The sequence below is a fragment of the Urocitellus parryii genome, chromosome 4, assembly GCF_045843805.1.
Source record: "Urocitellus parryii isolate mUroPar1 chromosome 4, mUroPar1.hap1, whole genome shotgun sequence".
Lineage (NCBI taxonomy): Eukaryota > Metazoa > Chordata > Mammalia > Rodentia > Sciuridae > Urocitellus > Urocitellus parryii.
The window spans coordinates 105,942,575-105,959,731 of NC_135534.1; the positions used below are offsets into that span (position 1 = coordinate 105,942,575).

General features: G+C 42.4%; 1 protein-coding gene across 2 annotated transcripts; it reads left to right on the forward strand.

Moving 5' to 3' along the window:
• The first annotated feature begins 7,214 nt into the window (after nt 1-7,214).
• On the forward strand, nt 7,215-17,156 carry Cenatac (centrosomal AT-AC splicing factor). 2 transcript variants are annotated; one of them, XM_026396382.2, is made up of 11 exons: nt 7,215-7,403; nt 7,506-7,669; nt 8,055-8,153; nt 13,803-13,869; nt 13,937-13,999; nt 14,313-14,377; nt 14,523-14,628; nt 15,895-15,925; nt 16,634-16,723; nt 16,799-16,931; nt 17,013-17,156. In XM_026396382.2, the coding sequence occupies exons 1-11, from the start codon at nt 7,284-7,286 to the stop codon at nt 17,065-17,067; spliced, it is 993 nt and encodes a 330-aa protein (XP_026252167.2). In that variant the 5' UTR covers nt 7,215-7,283; the 3' UTR covers nt 17,068-17,156. The 2 variants fall into 2 exon arrangements, with proteins under 2 accessions (XP_026252167.2, XP_026252169.1); XM_026396384.2 differs by lacking the exons at nt 15,895-15,925; nt 16,634-16,723; nt 16,799-16,931; nt 17,013-17,156 and adding an exon at nt 14,787-14,863 and having other exon boundaries at nt 13,937-14,377.
• The last annotated feature ends 1 nt before the right edge of the window (nt 17,157 follows it).

Consider the following 17,157-nt stretch of genomic DNA (forward strand, 5'->3'; position numbering starts at 1 on the left):
TGTCAAGGTAGTAAGCATAAAGAAAAAGTATTTTCAGGGCTGGGGTTAAGGAGTAAGGAGTAGAGTGCTAGCCTAGCACAGGCGAGGCCCTGGGTTCAATCCTCAGCACCACATAAAAATAAATTAATTAAAGATATTGTGTCGAACTACAACTAAAAAATAAATATCAAAAAAAAGAAAAGTATTTTCAATGTTTATTTGAACAGCATCTTTACTTTAAGCTATTTAAGTATTTGAAATTATCTTGTGTTTTTAAGTAATTTATTCATTGTGATACATCTTATCATATTTTTTCCTCCCTTTATTTTTCTGTTATATTGTGGTTAGAGCACTATAGAGAGCTTTTTAAAGTTGCATATGCAGATAGGCTATATTATCAGTAAGATTCTTTCAGGGTGGTAAAGTATTTGCTCTCTTCCTGGGGTATGAAGACTGATGGAGTAGAGAACCCCTGAGCCAAGCATGTATAAAATACAAGCCCCACCCCACAGGGGCTCCCTTTCAGTGCTGCTGGCAACCAGGGAAGTCAACACAAAGGAACAAGGGATGTTCTCATCCAAACCCCCCAGAGCCTAGCATGGGGCCTGTTAGGTAATGAGGCTGCACTGTTTGCTATGAATAGTCACTTCTGTAACCAGCAGATTCCATATTCCCTGGAAGCACAGAGAAAAGAGCAATTAGCTGTGGCTGGAGAAGCTGGGGAAGGCTTCTCACAGGAGGAGACTTCAGTGATGATTGTTTTCCAACTTTGGAAAATAGCTAGAACTTCTCCCAGAAGTGTCTTAAACCAGCACTGCTCTATGGGGGATCTGCTGATGCTCCAAGGAGGCAGAAGTGAAAACTGGGGAGGTAGGGAGAAGCAGAGACTGCATGGGAAAAGAGAGACTACAGATGCTTCTTGACTTAGGTTTGGATTAAGTCCAGATACATGGATCATAAGTTAAAAATATTTAAGTTGAAAATACATTGAATGCACCTAACCAGCAGAACATCTCAGTTTAACAACACAGTACCCTGCAGAGTATCAGTTGTTTCTTCCTCTCATTCCAGGGGGTGATTAGGATCTGTGGTTTGCTGCAGCTGCCCAGCACTTGACAACAAAGAGAAGCTGGGTGCCATGGCAACTTCCAATGACTTGGGAGGCTGAGGCAGGAGGATCATGAATTGGAGGCCAGCCTGAAGCAACTCTGTAAGACTCTATCTAAAAAAATAAAATAAAATAAAATAAAAAATAAAGTAAACAAAACTTAAAAAGAGTAAGACCACACTCATATAAGTTTTAATAGAATATGTTGTTATAATTATCTATTTTATTAATAATTTATTTTTAATAATATTTTGCCTAATTTATAAACTTCATCATAGATATATATGTAAAGGAAAAAATAAAACAGATCTTATAGGGCTCAGTGCTATCCACAATTTCAGGCATACTTTTCAATGTGTCCCCCAAAGACAAAGAGAAACTACTGTATTTGTTGGTCAGGGCTTGTGCCAGGTGTTAGGGTTAAAGTGAAATCCAAAATGGTTTCTTCCTCAAAGTTTTCAGTCTTGGTGGAAATACATGTTGAACTAACATGCTAATTATGTACAATGCACAATGGTAATAAATATTAGTAAGGTAAATATCAGATTAGTGTGAAAGAAAGTGATATAGGTAACAAGGTATCTAACTTAGTTTGGAGGGCACATCAGAAAAGACCTTTTTAAAAAAGTGACATTTCAATTAAGACCTGTAGAGTGAGTGGAAGTTTGCCAGGCTGAAGAACAAAAAGAAAAAATGTTCTAGTAGAGTCAGAGTCTCACTATGTTGCCTAGGCTGGCCTTGAACTCCTAAGCTCAAGCAATCCTCCTGCCTTAGTCTCCCAGGTAGCCAGGACTATAGGTGCCTGCCACTGTGCTGGACAATTCTCTGATCTACTGATAAGACTGTGGAGGACAGAACATAGAAAGCAAGGTGAGAAAGATCCAAGGCGAAGCTGGGAAAGGTGGAAAGGGCCTGGATCTTGAAGTTTTTTCTAGGTTATGATAAAAATTTGTTTGATTTTTTTTTTCAGAAGCAGAGTAGAAAGTAACTGAAATAACTGACATAACCTGTTTTGTGATGCCAACAAGTTGCTCTCACAGTTAATCACTTCAAGCATGGAGAGCAAAGGTGGACGCAGGAAGTAATCCAGGGGACTGGGGCAGTGGCAGCAGAGATGGAGAGAAGCACAGCAACACAACCAACTAGTTTTTTTCTAGTCCCTGGGTTGACTGCATGCAGAAGGAGACCACAAGAATGACTCTGAGGTTGTCGGCTCGGCTCGAGCACCTGCATGGTGGTGGGGACAGGGAGCCTGTGGGAGCAGCAGGTTTGAGCAGTTCTGTGGCTGGAATCTGTGAGACATCAGGGTGGTTATGTCAGGTAGATAGTTGTTATAGGGCAGAGTTCAGAGGAGAATTCTGAGCTGAAAATGTAAATACAATCAGCCTTTAGGATCCCTGGGGCACTGGTTCTGGGGACTGCATACAGAGATCAAAATCTGGAGAATCTCAAGTCTTTTATATGACATGGCCTAGTATTTACATGTAACCTACCCAATCCTTCTAGATACTTTAAATCATCTCTAGATTATTTGTAAGACCTAATTCATGTAAATGCTATGTAAATAGTTGTACTGTATTGTTAGAGAATGACAACAAAAATGTCTGTACAAGTTCAGGAACATACAATTTTTTTCTGAAAAAAAAATATATATGTATTTATTTATTTATTGTTGCTGGGGATTAAACCCAGGGTGTCATGCATGCTCAGCGTGAACTGCACCACTGAGCTATAGCCCTAGCACCCTGAATATTTTTGTCTGCCATTGGTCAAATTCACAGATTCATGGATACAGAGAGCTGACTATACAATTTTAATGACAGTCATTAGCATATAGACAGTATTTAATATCGTGCTCTATACTGATATAGAAAAATATCCAAAATATATTTTAAGGGATAGCAGAATAGTGTGTTCAAATGTGATAGAAATTATGTTCAAAGATATAAAATTGTTGTCTAAGCATAGACCAGGTCTTGAAAAATACAGACATGAAACAGCAGTAGCCATCTTTGAGGATTGGGTGGGAATGAAAAAATAAGGAACCATCACTTTTATGTATAGTCTCTGTACAGTTTTTGTTTTTTCATAACAAATTATTTTAATGGGCTGCGGTTGTAGCTCAGTGGTACAGTGGAATCAATAAATCAATTCCAGGACCACAGTGTAAATCATTGGTCAAGTACTTGCCTAGCATGTGTGAGGGCCTGGGTTCAATCCCCAGCATAATAATAATAATAATATAGCAACAACAACAACACAACTCTGGAAAGCTGTACAAAAAGGGATAACATGTTATTCTTTAGTAAATTTTGATTGAGATTACCATGTACCAGAAAAAGCCCCTAGCTTCACGAAATTACTCATTCTAGTTCAGGGCTTATAAAAAAGGAAGATTTAATGAGGCAGCACTGGAAAGAAGTAAATTTCAGACAGAGGGCACTGAGGACTGGGATGCTAAAGAGCATAGAAGCAATAGATCTTGGAATGTTTCCTGGAAGAGAGGTATTGGAGGTCAGAGAAAGAGAAGAGGAGGGCCAAGGAAGTTGGGAACCCTGTGGTAGGAGCCTTTGAATGACATGCTGAGGAATGCTGAGGAGGTTCAGGTTTGTCCTGAAGGCAATCGAGAGGTATAAAACTAATCACGAGTGTAATTTGGGGGACTTTCTTAAGCCTGGAGTGTGGTAGGTAAGTGGACCTGGAATCAACCAGACACTTGGAAACCAGTTAAGATGAGTTTACATAAATCCTAGCAAGAAAGGAAGGGAATTGAAATGAAGTATGCTCTCAGTATTAACAAAATGGAAGATAGGTCAGGTGCAGTGGCACATCTATAATACCAGGGACCTGGGAAGCGAGGCAGGAGGATCACAATTTCAATGCCAGCCTTAGCAACTTAGCAAAACCGTGTTTCAAACACCAGTTGATAAAAAAAAAGGAGGGGAGACTAGAGATATAGCTCTCAGTGGTAAAGCACTCCTGGGTTCAATCCCCAATTCTGGGGGGAAAAAAGAGAGGCTTTAAACTTTGGGGTTACAAGGGATTAAACTCAGGGTCACTTAACCACTGAGCCACATCCCCAGCCCTTTTTTTGTATTTTATTTAGAGACAGGGTCTCACTGGGTTGTTTAGGATTTAGGACCTTGCTTAGTTGCTGAGGCTGGCTTTGAACTCACGATCCTACTGTCTCAGCCTCCTGAGTCACTGAGATTGCAGGCATGCAACACAGCGTCCAATTAGGCTTTAAACATTTCAGAAATCCAATGAATATGAGCTTGGATGTGGGGGGGTTGAGAAAAAGTGTGTGTCTAGGATAACTTACCCCAAACCTCCAGGCTTTAGCTTGATGGTATCATTCACTGGGAGGATTAACTAGAGGATGACATGAAGAGGAAGGTGTTAAGTTCCATTTCACACAGGCCAAGTTCAAATGGCAGCTGCACACTTAGTGGTGGAGAACTCTAAGGACTTTTTTAGAAGCCAAATTTCAGGGGGCTAGTAGTCAAAGCAGATTTTGTAGATTACTCTGAGCAGCTCTGCTGTGCAGAGGAACAAATTTAGAACCTCATGAATGTTAGACAAGTGTTGTACCACTGAGCTACACTTATAGCCTGAGCAGTTTTGGAACAAATGATGGAAACATATGCCTGAGTTGATGGAGGGTTGAGGTTTGACAGAATGAGAGGTCTTGGAAGGGTGAGTAAGAAGTTGCCTTGAGCCAGGTGCAGTAACTCATGTTTATAATTGTGGGGCGCCATTCTCACACGTGATCGGGTGCCTCCCGTTGAGGGTCTGAGGCACTTTGGCATATGTCGAAGTTTTTCCCGGCCCTCTCCTGATGAGAGAGCCCATCCGTGTGGGGGTGTGCCTGACCACTGACCCCGGGGACCCAATCGCTGACCCTGACCTTGGAGTGCAGCCCCCCCTCAACCTTCATTGGATGGAATTCTCCCCTGAATCTCTGGTTCCCTAATAAAAGGCTACTCCCCGGCGTGCTCTCTCTCTCTCCTGCTAGCCCTGAGTAATCCTTGCTGCCCTGCTGGGCGGCTAGAGGAGCGAACCAGAGAGGGGAGCCGTCTCGGACCTAGCAATAGAATTAAGGTAATTGAGTCTTGTGTTTTTATTTCGATCTCGTCTAACTAACTTTATGCCTAGAACCTCATTAATGAAACCACTGCGCAGGCCGCGTGGTAGATATAATCCCAAAGACTCAGGAGGATCATAACTTTGAGGCCAGGTACTGCAACTTAGGGAAGCCCACAGCAATTTAGTGAGAACTCTGTCTCAAAATAAAAAATAAAAAGGACTGGAGATGTAGCAGTGGTAGATGTAGCAGTGGTAGAGTGCCCCTGAGTTCAATCCCCATTACCTGCCTCCCAAAAAAAGAAAACACAAAAAATTGTCTTGAAAGTGGCATTAAAGTGTCCCTGAGGCCTGGGGGCAGTGGTGTACACCTGTAATCCTGGTGGCTTGGGAGGCTGATGCAGGAGGATCATACATTCAAAGCCAGCCTCAGAAACTTAGCAAGGCTCTAAGCAACTTAGCAAGACACTATCCCAAAATTTAAAAAAAAATTAAAAAATAAAAATAAAAGGGCTGGGGATGTGACTTAGTGGTTAAGAGCTCTGGGTTCAATCCCTGGTACTAAAAGCAAAAACAAATCCTTGAGATACAGTGGATAAAGTAAAGACAAGAGGACCTAAGAGCTAGTCCAGTGCTTCTCAAACTTGAGCAGACATCAGAATCCCCTGAAGGATTGTGTAAGTAGTGTGTGTGTGTGTGCCAGGGGGGAAGAACCTGCATTGCTAAAAAGCTGTGGGCCTGAGGGGACACACTTTGAAAATCACCACCTAGAATAAAGCACCTGGCAGCAGGTAGATGTTAAATAAATTTCTGAATGAAAGGATGAGGAGTCTTCTTCAGGAATGGAAGTCTCCCTATAGTTAAAGTCCAGGATGAAGATAAGTCCACATGAGAGGATAGAAGGTGTAATCGGAATAGAACTTCAGAGTTTGGATTCAGAGAAGGAGCAATTTTGGTGGACAAGATTCAGGATTGAACCTGCCAAAGGAATAATGGGAGCTCAAAAATCTTGTTACAGAGGTCACAAAAAGGAATCAGCAGTAGGACTCATGCTTTCCAGATTCAAGGCCTGGTTTCAATCCCCAGCACCAAAAGGAAAACAAAATAAATCAAAACAAAAAAAAGAATCACATGTGGCAGAAACTGCAGTTTAGAGGGCAGCTCCAACAAGGAGGCAAGATCCACAGGGGACCCTGGCTATTTTCTGGGCCTGACTTCTGTAGAGTTGACAGTGTGCAGCCCCACAGGCATGGCTGTCCATCCAGGTTAGTGCACCAGTACCAGTAACAAAATCGAAGAGAAATCTGGGACACTGGGCCAGCTCTGGCTCTTTATCCTATAAGTAAGGTCTGGGCTAATTTTCCACGCTTTATCAGGGAGCTCTAGAATGGAGATTTCAGGATTGTGGAAGGACAATTCACGTTATCCTCCAAGTTTTAGGGAAGCAGTGCAACAGGGGTTCGCTTGATGCTTTGACTATATCCCTTGTGGCTTTGAAACTTAACGTTTTTTTCTTTTTCCAAATCTTCTTTTCCTAAGCTTCTCCTCCCTGATCTTCTTTTCCCCAAATTTCTCCTCTCTGATCTTCTCCTTCCAGATCTCTCCTTCCTAATCTCATTTTCTCTGAATCCATTCACAGAGTTCCTTACCTTCTACGTGCCTCAGCTTTCCCACTGGTAAAAGGCCACACAGTGGGAGGATTCAGTGAAATAACTAATGCAAAGCCTAGGATACACTCTGTGCTGTGCAACCTGTAAATATCAATTAGGATTTGTTACGAAATGAATGTGGTCTGTGGTCCTAACTGGAGTGCATTCTTTCCCGCGCACCTGCACGGTGGTGCTAGGCTCTTTCATTGGCCGCACAGTAGTGGGGCCTCTTTCATTGGCCGCACGGCATCTGGGGATGTTGTGTTGACTCCGCTAGGTTGCACTGGGGAAGAACAGTCTGCGCAACCGCAGCACGATTTGCAGTAGCGCTTGCCGGCCGCTAGAGGTCTCAAGAGCCTCTGGGTTCGTCCCGCCCCGAGAGGTCAAGGGTCGGGGGTCAGCGAATGGCGAAGGATCTGCTTCAAGATCCTTCGAGATCCTAGGAGTTCCCAGGTCCTGGGCCCATGGCGCCGCCGCAGCGCTGCCCTCTGTGCCGCCAGACCTTCTTCTGTGGTCGCGGACACGTCTACAGCCGCAAGCACCAGCGACAGCTGAAGGCGGCTTTGGAGCGTCTCCTGCCCCAGGTGCGGATGTGGAGCTGGAGGGATGAGGGCCAGTGCTGCGAGGGCCGAGGGGCTGCGATTTGGGTGTCTTCCTCTGGGTCCTACCTGGCCTGTTCTCCTTAGGTGGAGGCCGCCCGCAAGGCCGTCCGCGCGGCTCAGGTGGAGCGTTACGTGCCCGAACACGACCGATGTTGCTGGTGCCTGTGTTGCAGCTGTGAGGTGCAGAAACACCTGAGCCACGGAAACCTGACGGTGCTGCATGGGGGTCTGCTGGAGCATCTGGCCAGGTGACACCAGGCTGGGAGCCTTTTCTGGCATATATGTATACATGTGTGGGTCGGGAAGAGGAAGGACACTTTGTGATTTGATCGGGGTAGGTAGATTGAGTCACAGGTATCACCAACCTTGGGAATAGAGAGGGGTCTAATGGCTGTCATGATGCCAATAATGTGGATGGTCTAGCTGGGAAATCCAGCGTGCTCACCGCCCATCACTTCACAACTTTACTGGGGGGGAAGGAGACTGAAAGTCTTGAAGAGTGGTAATAATATTCCTCTCTCCACCTTGCCCAAGGCAGAAACCAGATGCAGTTTGAGTCTTTACCTAATGCTTAGATACCATAACACTATTTTATAATCTATACTTGAGATTAACCATCCTATCTATTCTCAGCCCAGAGCACAAGAAAGCAACTAACAAATTCTGGTGGGAGAACAAGGCTGAAGTCCAGATGAAAGAGAAGTTTCTGATCTCCCCACAGGATTATGCACGGTAAGTCACTGGCACTTAAGTCACTGGTAATGAGAGATAAAATAACAGAGTTAAGTTCTCTGGATCTGTATTCTGGATCTGGATTTGAGCATTTTATATTGGAAAGTTCAATAAGGATTGCACAAGCATGTGCTGTCTTCATAACACTTATTACTGTAAGCAATATATTGAACACAAAAAAATGTGATGGCCACAGTAGTGCACACCTGTGGTCTCAGCAACTCAAGAGCTTGGGCCCAGAAGTTTGAGACCAGGCTGGGTAATATAGATAGACATCATGACAGCCATTAGACCCCCATCTCTTGAAGGAAGAAAAAAAAGCCAATATGGTGGTGCATGGGTGTAATCCCAATGGCTTGGAAGGCTGAGACAGGAAGATCGAGAGTTCAAAGCCAGCCTTAGCAAGGTCAAGGCACTAAGCATCTCAGTGAGAACCTGTCTTTAAATAAAATACGAAATTGGGGCTGAGGATGTGGCTCAGTGGTTGAGTGCCAAGTTCAATCCCCTGAGTTCAATCCCCAGTACCAAAAAAAAAAAAAAAAATCTAGTTGGAGGATGGAAGTTAGCAAATAGAGAGTATAGAATAAAAATTGACTATAATCAACTCCATAAATGTGGGGCACAGAGAATACTAAAATTCTTTAGGAATGGAAGAGGCTGTTCATTGTGTGCAATAACTAGGGCCCACCCAGTGCCTACTTTGAAAATTTTAGACTCTATTTTCTATATTATGGAGTGCCCTGAGAAACTGGTATGCAGGAAGATGGTCAGTTCAGAGGGAGGGAGCCCTGAACTGCTTTGGGAAAGTAAACTTTTAATTGGGACCATGCCAAGATTATGAGGTGTGGGACCTAAGGGGATGTCAGAGTCAAGAGTTTATAGAAAAACCTCCTTATTCTTATGTTGACACTATGGAGAATAATAAGGGGACCATAAGAAATGCCTGGATCCTACTATCTTACCCTTAGATCTGTGGTTCAAATTGGGAGGAGGTAGGAAACTGCAGAGAAAAAGCACTTACTTCTCACACCCTGACCTGAATTTATGTGATTTTTGATAAGTAAATAAAAGATAGTTGGGTAGAAAGTTGAAATTGAGAATTACGAGGATGTACTCTTTGAACTAACATGGAATGATTTCCAGAATTCCAGAATATTTTAAGTGAATAAAGCAGGATATAAATGAATGTATATATATGTAGATTTTTTGCTGTTTTGTTTTGTGGTACTGGGGATTGAATCCAGGGGCATTGCAACACAGAACTACATCCCCAGCCCTTTTTTAATTTTATTTTTAAAATCCTATATTAAGTTTCTTTTATATAAGTAAGAAAATAAAAATACATATTGTCATGCACCATATAACATTTCCATCAACAGACCACATCTACAAAGATGGTCCCATAAGAGTATATTGCCTAGTGCCTCGTTACTATTTTAGTTTGTATAAGTATACCCTATGAAATTTGCACAGTAACAAAATTGCCTAATGGCACAATTCTCAGAACATATCCCCCTCATTAAGTATTTGCTTATTTTTTCAAAAAGAATAATTAATAAACCAACAAAACTGATTACCTCTAGTGGGTCCATGGAACAGTGTAGAGGTAACAGGAATATAAACAAAGTGTCCATATAAACTTTTTAAAGTAAGTTTCAATTTTGGAACCTTATAAATTTTCAGAGTCACACGCACCACAAGGCAAGGCCAGGGCTTAACTGATTTGATTGGTAAAGATACAAATAGCCATGTATAGATTTGGCAATTTATTATTTACATATGTCAGCTTCCTAGGTCCTTGTCCCATACACTAAAAAGTACCACGTTTTGGGCTGGAGATGTGGCTCAAGCGGTAACGCGCTCGCCGGACATGCATGGGGCGCTGGGTTCGATCCTCAGCACCACATAAAATAAAAGATGTTGTGTCCACCGAAAACTGAAAACAAATATAAAAAATAAAATAAAATAAAAAATACCACATTGAAACAAAGGATAGACAGCTGCAGTGTGAGTTGTGGGACGTACTGTTGCCAAATCTAGACTATAGATAAGTGAGAGCTTTTTGTTCTTGTTTTTGTGGTACTGGGAATCAAATCCAGGGTCTTGTGACTGCTAAGCAAGCATTCTACCACTGAGCTACATCCTTAGCCCTTTTTTTTGAGACAGAGTCTCAATAAATTACCCAAACTGGCCTTGAACTTGCAGTGGTCCTGCTTCAGCCTCCCAAGTAGCCAGGATTACAGGGGTACACCACTATACCCACTTTTTTTTTTTTTTTAAAGTTTGTTTATAGTGACTTTTTTTTTAGTTGTCAATGGACCTTTATTTTATTTATTTATATGCAGTGTTGAGAATCAAACCCAGTGCCTTACACATACTAGGCAAGCACTCTACCACTGAACCACAACCTGATAGTGACAAATTTTTAAAAGTGGTTTATTTACTTTTTTGGAGCTGGGAATTGAACCCAGGGCATTGTGCATGTTAAGTACATTCCACCCGAGTAAGTGGTTTTATAATCAGCTCTAATCTCAGAGTGGTTCAGAAAGCCCCATGCCTCATCAGAGTCTAGAACTCAATGAAAAACTGTCTCATCGTCCAACTTTTCAGGGAAGATAAGATGGCAAGTGGGAGATGGCCTCATAATAGTTTCTTACAGACTTCTCATTTTCTTGTATACTAGGAGAGTCATACAAGCCCTTCAGCCAAGACTCTGCTAAGCACTGGTTAAACACATTGCCTTTATGGATAAATGCTAGAATGCCAGGGCACTGTTGATAGTGGTCTTGATATTATTGTGAATTTTTTTGTGTGTTATAGGAAAACACAACTGCAGATGGGTATGATAGTGCATACCTATAATCCCAGCAACTTCAGAAGCTGAGGCAGGAGGATCACAAGTTTGAGAACAGCCTGGGCAACTTAGCAAGACCCTGTCTCAAAATAAATAAAAGATACAAAGGGCTGGGAATATCAGTGGTAAAGCGCCCTTGAGTTCAATCCCCAGTACCAAAAATATATATATATTGATAATAAATTAATTTAAAAAGTTTTTTAAAGGGTGGTGTGGGTTGTGTAGTTCATTTGGTGATAGAGTACCTCTTAGTTAACCACAGAGGGAAACAGTAGGAAACAGGAGGACTAGAGAGACCTAGATAAGTGAGAGCTTTTTGTTCTTGTTTTTATGGTAGCCAAATTCCATATTTGACCTTTCACTCAGTCTTGGGGTTTTAGAGTTAAGAGAAGTTATAAAGCATATTTTTGAAATGGTGGGGAACTTTGAGTATATTTCTATACTTACTAGCCAAATATGGGACAATTTGAACATCCAAAAGAATAATTGATTTTCTTAAGTGGAGTAATGGTATGTGGTTCAGAAGAATGTTCCTGTTCTTAGAGATTCATCCTGAAATATTTAGGGTTAAGATTCATATCTAAACCTATTTTTTGTTTTGGCAGAAAAGAAGGGTATCAAAAAACTAAAGGCTGAATGTTCTGATAGGCAGATGCTTAAGGAGGAGTGGGGAAAAATAGAAGTTCATTGGATTAGACAAAGGGAAATGGAGAGGGATGGAAGTAGGAAAGACAGTAGACTGAATCAGACATAACTTTGCTATATTCACGTATGAATACATGACCAGTGTAACTACACATCATGTACAACCACAAGAATGGGAAGTTACATTCCATGTATGTATAATATGTCAAAATACATTCTACTGTAATGGATAACCAAAAAGAATAAATGAAAAATTTTTTTAAAAAAAGAAAAGAAGGGTATTTGGGTGTGTGTAAAAGAAGTGGAGCCAGGGGGCTGGGGATGTGACTCAAGCGGTAGCGCACTCACATGGCATGCGTGCGGCCCGGGTTCGATCCTCAGCACCACATACAAATAAAGATGTTGTGTCCGCCGAAAACTAAAAAATAAATATTAAAAAAAAAAAGAAGAAGAAGTGGAGCCAAAGCCAGGCATAACGGCACAGACCTGTAATCTTTTAGTGGCTGGGGAGGCTGAGGCAGGAGAGTTGCAAGTTCAAAGCCAGCCTCAACAATTTAGGGAGGCCCTAAGCAATTTAGTGAGACCCAGTCTCAAAATAAAAAGGGCTAGTGATGTGGATAAGAGGTTAAACGTCCCTGGGTTCAATCCCTGGTATCAAGCAAAAAAAAAAAAAAAAAAAAAAGGCAGAGCTGTATGGCAAAATGTTAACAGTGAATCTGGGTGAGAGATGTAGGGGTGTTTATTGTACTTTCTTTTGTTTTTGAATTTGAAAATTCTCAAAAATTGTCAGGTGTGGTGGCACATGCCTGTAATCCTAATGATACAGGTGGCTGAGGCAGGAGGATCACAGGTTGGGACCAGCTTCAGCAACTTAGTGAGATCATCCCAAAATAAAGGGGGCTGGGGGTGTAGCTCAGTGCTAGAGTACCCCTAGGTCTCCCAGTACTGAAAACAAAACAACACAACTAAAAAATATTTTTTTTTAATCCTACTTGGGAGACTATGGTAGGAAGATAGCAAGTTGAAGGTCAGCCTAGGCAACTTAGTGAAACCTATCTCAAAAATGGCCAGGTGTTATTGGGTATGGTGGTGCACGTCTGTAATACCAGCAACCCAGGAGCCCAAGGCAGCAGGATTGGGAGTTCAAAGCCAGCCCCAGCAATTTGGCAAGGCCTCATGTTACTTAGCAAGATACTGTCTCAAAATTTTTAAATAAGCTGGGTGTGATGGCACATGCCTATAATCCCAGTGGCTCAGGAGGCTGAGGCAGGAGGATTGTGAGTTCAGAGCCAGCGTCAGCAACTTAGTTAGGCCCTAAGCAACTCTCTAAATTGTCTCTAAATAAAATACAAAAAAAATGGGTGGAGTTGTGGCTCAGTGGTTAAGTGCCCCTGGTTCAATACCCAGTTCCAAAAGTGGGGGAAAAAATGGTGTGGTTGCCTGTTATTCCAAGCAACTCTGGAGACCATTGCAAGATAGCAAGTTGGAGGCCAGTCTCAGCAACCTACTGAGACCCCCCTCCATCTCAAAAAATAAAAAGGGCTGGGTGTAGCTCAGTGGTAGAGGACCCCTGCATTCAATCTCCAGTACAGTAAATAAATAAAAATAAAAAGGGATAGGGATGTGGTCCAGTAGTAGAGCACTTTCCTATTATGCACAATACCTTGGGTTCAATCCCCAGTACCATCAATCAATAAACAAATAAAAGTTTAAAAAATATATAAATATGGGGCTTGGGCTGTAGCTCAGTGGTAGAGCGCCTGCCTCTCATATGTGAGGCCCTGGGTTCGATCCTCAGCACCACATAGTAAGTAAAGATACTGTGTACAGGGCTGGGGATGTGGCTCAAGCGGTAGCGCGCTCGCCTGGGATGCATGCGACCCGGGTTCGATCCTCAGCACCACATACCAACAAAGATGTTGTGTCCGCCGAGAGCTAAAAAATAAAATATTAAAAATTCTCTCTCTCTCTCTCTCTCTCTCTCTCTCCTCTCTCACTCTCTCTTTAAAAAAAAAAAAAAAAAAAAAGATACTGTGTACATCTACAACTAAAAAAATATTTTAAAAAATAAATAAATTATATATATATATCCACAACTGGAGTTCTGTGCTGATATGTCCTTTTGTGTATGTTGTTCCCCTTCTTTTTAGATTTAAGAAATCCATGGTGAAAAGTTTGGATTCCTATGAGGAAAAAGAGGATGAAGTGATCAAAGAGGTAAGTTAGGACCTCTGAAGGACTCCCCCATGATCCTAAACCTGTCTAAGTAGCCTGTCTCCCACAGATGGCAGCTCAAATTCGTGAGGTGGAGCAGAGCCGGCAGGAGGTGGTCAGATCTGTCTTAGAGGTTGGTTTCCCTCGGAGGATCCAGAGCAGTATCCAATCCAAATCCACTGATCCCCTCACTTTCCCAGGTCCAGCATTTCAGCAATCAGATCTTCTAAGACAACTCAAGGACTTCATTCCACATCTGCTTGGCTTGAATTCCTTACCTGTCCACCAGGGGGCAGGTCTAGTCGGAGAAGATGTGGGCAGGGCTGGGAGGGAGTTTGCAATTTGGGCAGTACCCTTCATGATACTGGGGATTAGAGCATGGGGGCATGGCCTAGGTAGGCACTTAAGCACCTTAGACACATTTATTTTTCCTGAATCAAACTCAGCCTCAGGCAGAGCCAGACCCAGAAGAGAGCTCCTCAGCACTTGGAAGATGGAAAGGGAGAAACAGGTAAGATTATTGGGAATCTCTTTGAGTATTAGACGTCTTAGAGCAATCTATAATCTTTTGGCTGGGAAATGGGAACAGATCTAATCTTTGCCATCCTTGTGGCTCAAGGACCTCATCTGCCAGCCTGAGCCTGTTTGTCTTTCAGCCAAGTAGCTTCCAGCTCACAGCAACCCTCATACTTGGACCAGCCACCAGTTCCAGACCTTGACTGGATGGAAGCAGGACAGCCTCTGACATTCATTGGCCATCAGGTACAAAAAACAAGCCTGCCAATGCCCACTCAGATCCCAGTACAACCTTCTTTTCTGCTTATTCTCCTGGGCCCATTTCCATCTGTTTTGTAGGCTTTACCCTTTTATTACCCTGTTTCTTAGTTCTGTGTCCTTAGATCTCTTTTCTCACCTTTCAGAGTGATCTTATCCACACCTGTTGCCATCATTGCCAAAGAAATGCTAACCCCTAGTGTTTCATCTCAGTACAGGCCATTCATACATCAGTATCCCACAAGCATCTGAAGGTAACCCCTACTACTCTACTGTATTTTCACTCATATAAACACAGATCCTTGCCCTCTTTTCATCTCCAATTTGTCCCTTAGTCCATCAATTTTATATCTGCCTCAGTTCACCCTTGGGACAATTTCTACTCCCTTTGCAGTACTCCCCTTCCCCAAACCACTGCATCACCTGCATCCCAACTGTGCTGGAGCTGCTTCCACACCTGCCGTTGTTTTTCCTTCCCCTCCTCTACCCCTTAGTTCACATCACTTTTTCACAGGCATATTTGAACCGGCCTCTTCTATTAATGGATGTAGTACCACATAGACCCCCAAATGTAATCTGTAATACATGTGTGCTGTGAGGCCCAGGGTTTTATGTTGCATATGGTAGGTATGCCACTTTTGGACTCATCTACCATTAGGACCATTAGCCTTGCTGTGCCTATAATCCCAGCAACTGAAACAAGGTACTGGGTTCAATCCTCAGCATCACATTAAAAAAAAAAAAAAAAAAAAAGGTATTATGTCCATCTACAACTAAAACAATATTTAGAAAAAAAGCAGGGGTTGGGGGATCAGTTCCAGGTGCGGTGGCACACTCCTGAAATCCTAGTGACTAGGGAGGCTGAGACAGGAGGGTAGTGAGTTCAAAGACAGCTTCAGCAATGGTGAGGCACTAAGCAATGTAGTGAGACCCTGTCTCTAAATAAAATAAAAAAAAAAATAGGGCTAGGGATATGGCTCAGTGGCCAAGTGCCCTAGTTCAATCCCTGGTAGCTCAGTAGCAGAATACCCCTAGGTTAAATCCCCAGCACCCCCCCCCCCAAAAAAAAAACACACCCAACCCTAAGCCTCTTCAAGCCAGGACTACTCCTTCTCACTTTTCAGGTTTAACATCACCAGAGTGCACAATTTAGTGGGGGTTGTATCTACTTCCTTTGTCTCTACCTATGAGTATCCTATTATCTCTTTGCTTTCTTATCTAGGATTTTCTTTCTTTTTTCCATTTCCACTACAGGAAACACCTGGAGTTGGTAACATTCACTCAGGTAAGGTCCTGGGAAGGTTTTTTAAAATGAGGCAGCTATTTTTTAATTTTTGGTACTGGGAGTTGAACCTTTATTTTTATGTAGTGCTGAGGATTGAACCCAGTGCTTCACATATGCCAGGCAAGCACTCTACCACTGAGCCATAGCCTCCCACATCCTTTTTGAAGAATACAATTTATTAAGATAAAGCATGAGTGTCTACATAAAAATAAGGGCTGGCGGGGGCATAGCTCAATGTTTGTAAAGCAATTTCTAATTGCACCAAAAAAAAAAAAGAGAAAAAGACTCAACCGATTGCATATGAAGTGCTGGCCATGATGATGTCTACCAGTAATCCCAGGTACTCCGGAGATTCACAAGTTTCAAGGCTAGAATGGGCAACCTGGGGAGAACCCTGTCTCAAGTGTAGCAAAAGCAGGAGTGGGGAACTGGGGATATAACTCGGTGCAGAGGTCTTGCATAACCTGCTCTAAGCCTTGACTCAATCCTCTGTTCTGGCAATGAGAGGGTGGAGCTACTTTTAAGTGTACTCCATGTAAGGAGTGTCACTAAATCAGCCTAGGACCTTTAGGACTCCAGAATTCTGATTTTTAAACATTTCTAGTTGTTAATTATGTGAGCTAACAGTTAGGGCATATTCCCTAATAGCATGAAGACTTTTTAAAAAGGTACTTCAGTTTCTGTCAAATTTCTGTTTTCTTTTTTCAGGTGCCACACCTCCCTGGATGATCCCAGATGAGGAACACAGCCCTGGGAATCAACAAATAGGACCTTCCTATGAAGAATTTCTTAAAGAAAGTAAGTAAACTAATTCAAGGAGTGCATTAAGATTCTTTAAATCTTCACACTCAAAATTATTTCCTGTCCTTGCAGAGGAAAAACAGAAACTGAAGAAACTGCCCCCAGATAGAGTTGGGGCCAATTTTGATCATAGCTCCAGCACCAGTGCTGGATGGCTGCCCTCTTTTGGCAGAGTCTGGAATAACGGACGCCGCTGGCAGTCTAGGTATGGATCCAATGCTTATGACTCTAACCACCCCTTTGGAGATTATCACCCTTCATACTGGTATCCCTTCATTTCCTTCAGGCATCAATTCAAAACTGAAGCTGCAGTAAGGAACAAACAAAAGGAAAAAAGCTAATTTCAAGATACTCTTCAATCACCATAAGGTTCATCACAGTATTTTATTCCCTCTACCAAATCCTTTCCTAGAAAATAGACGTACCCATTC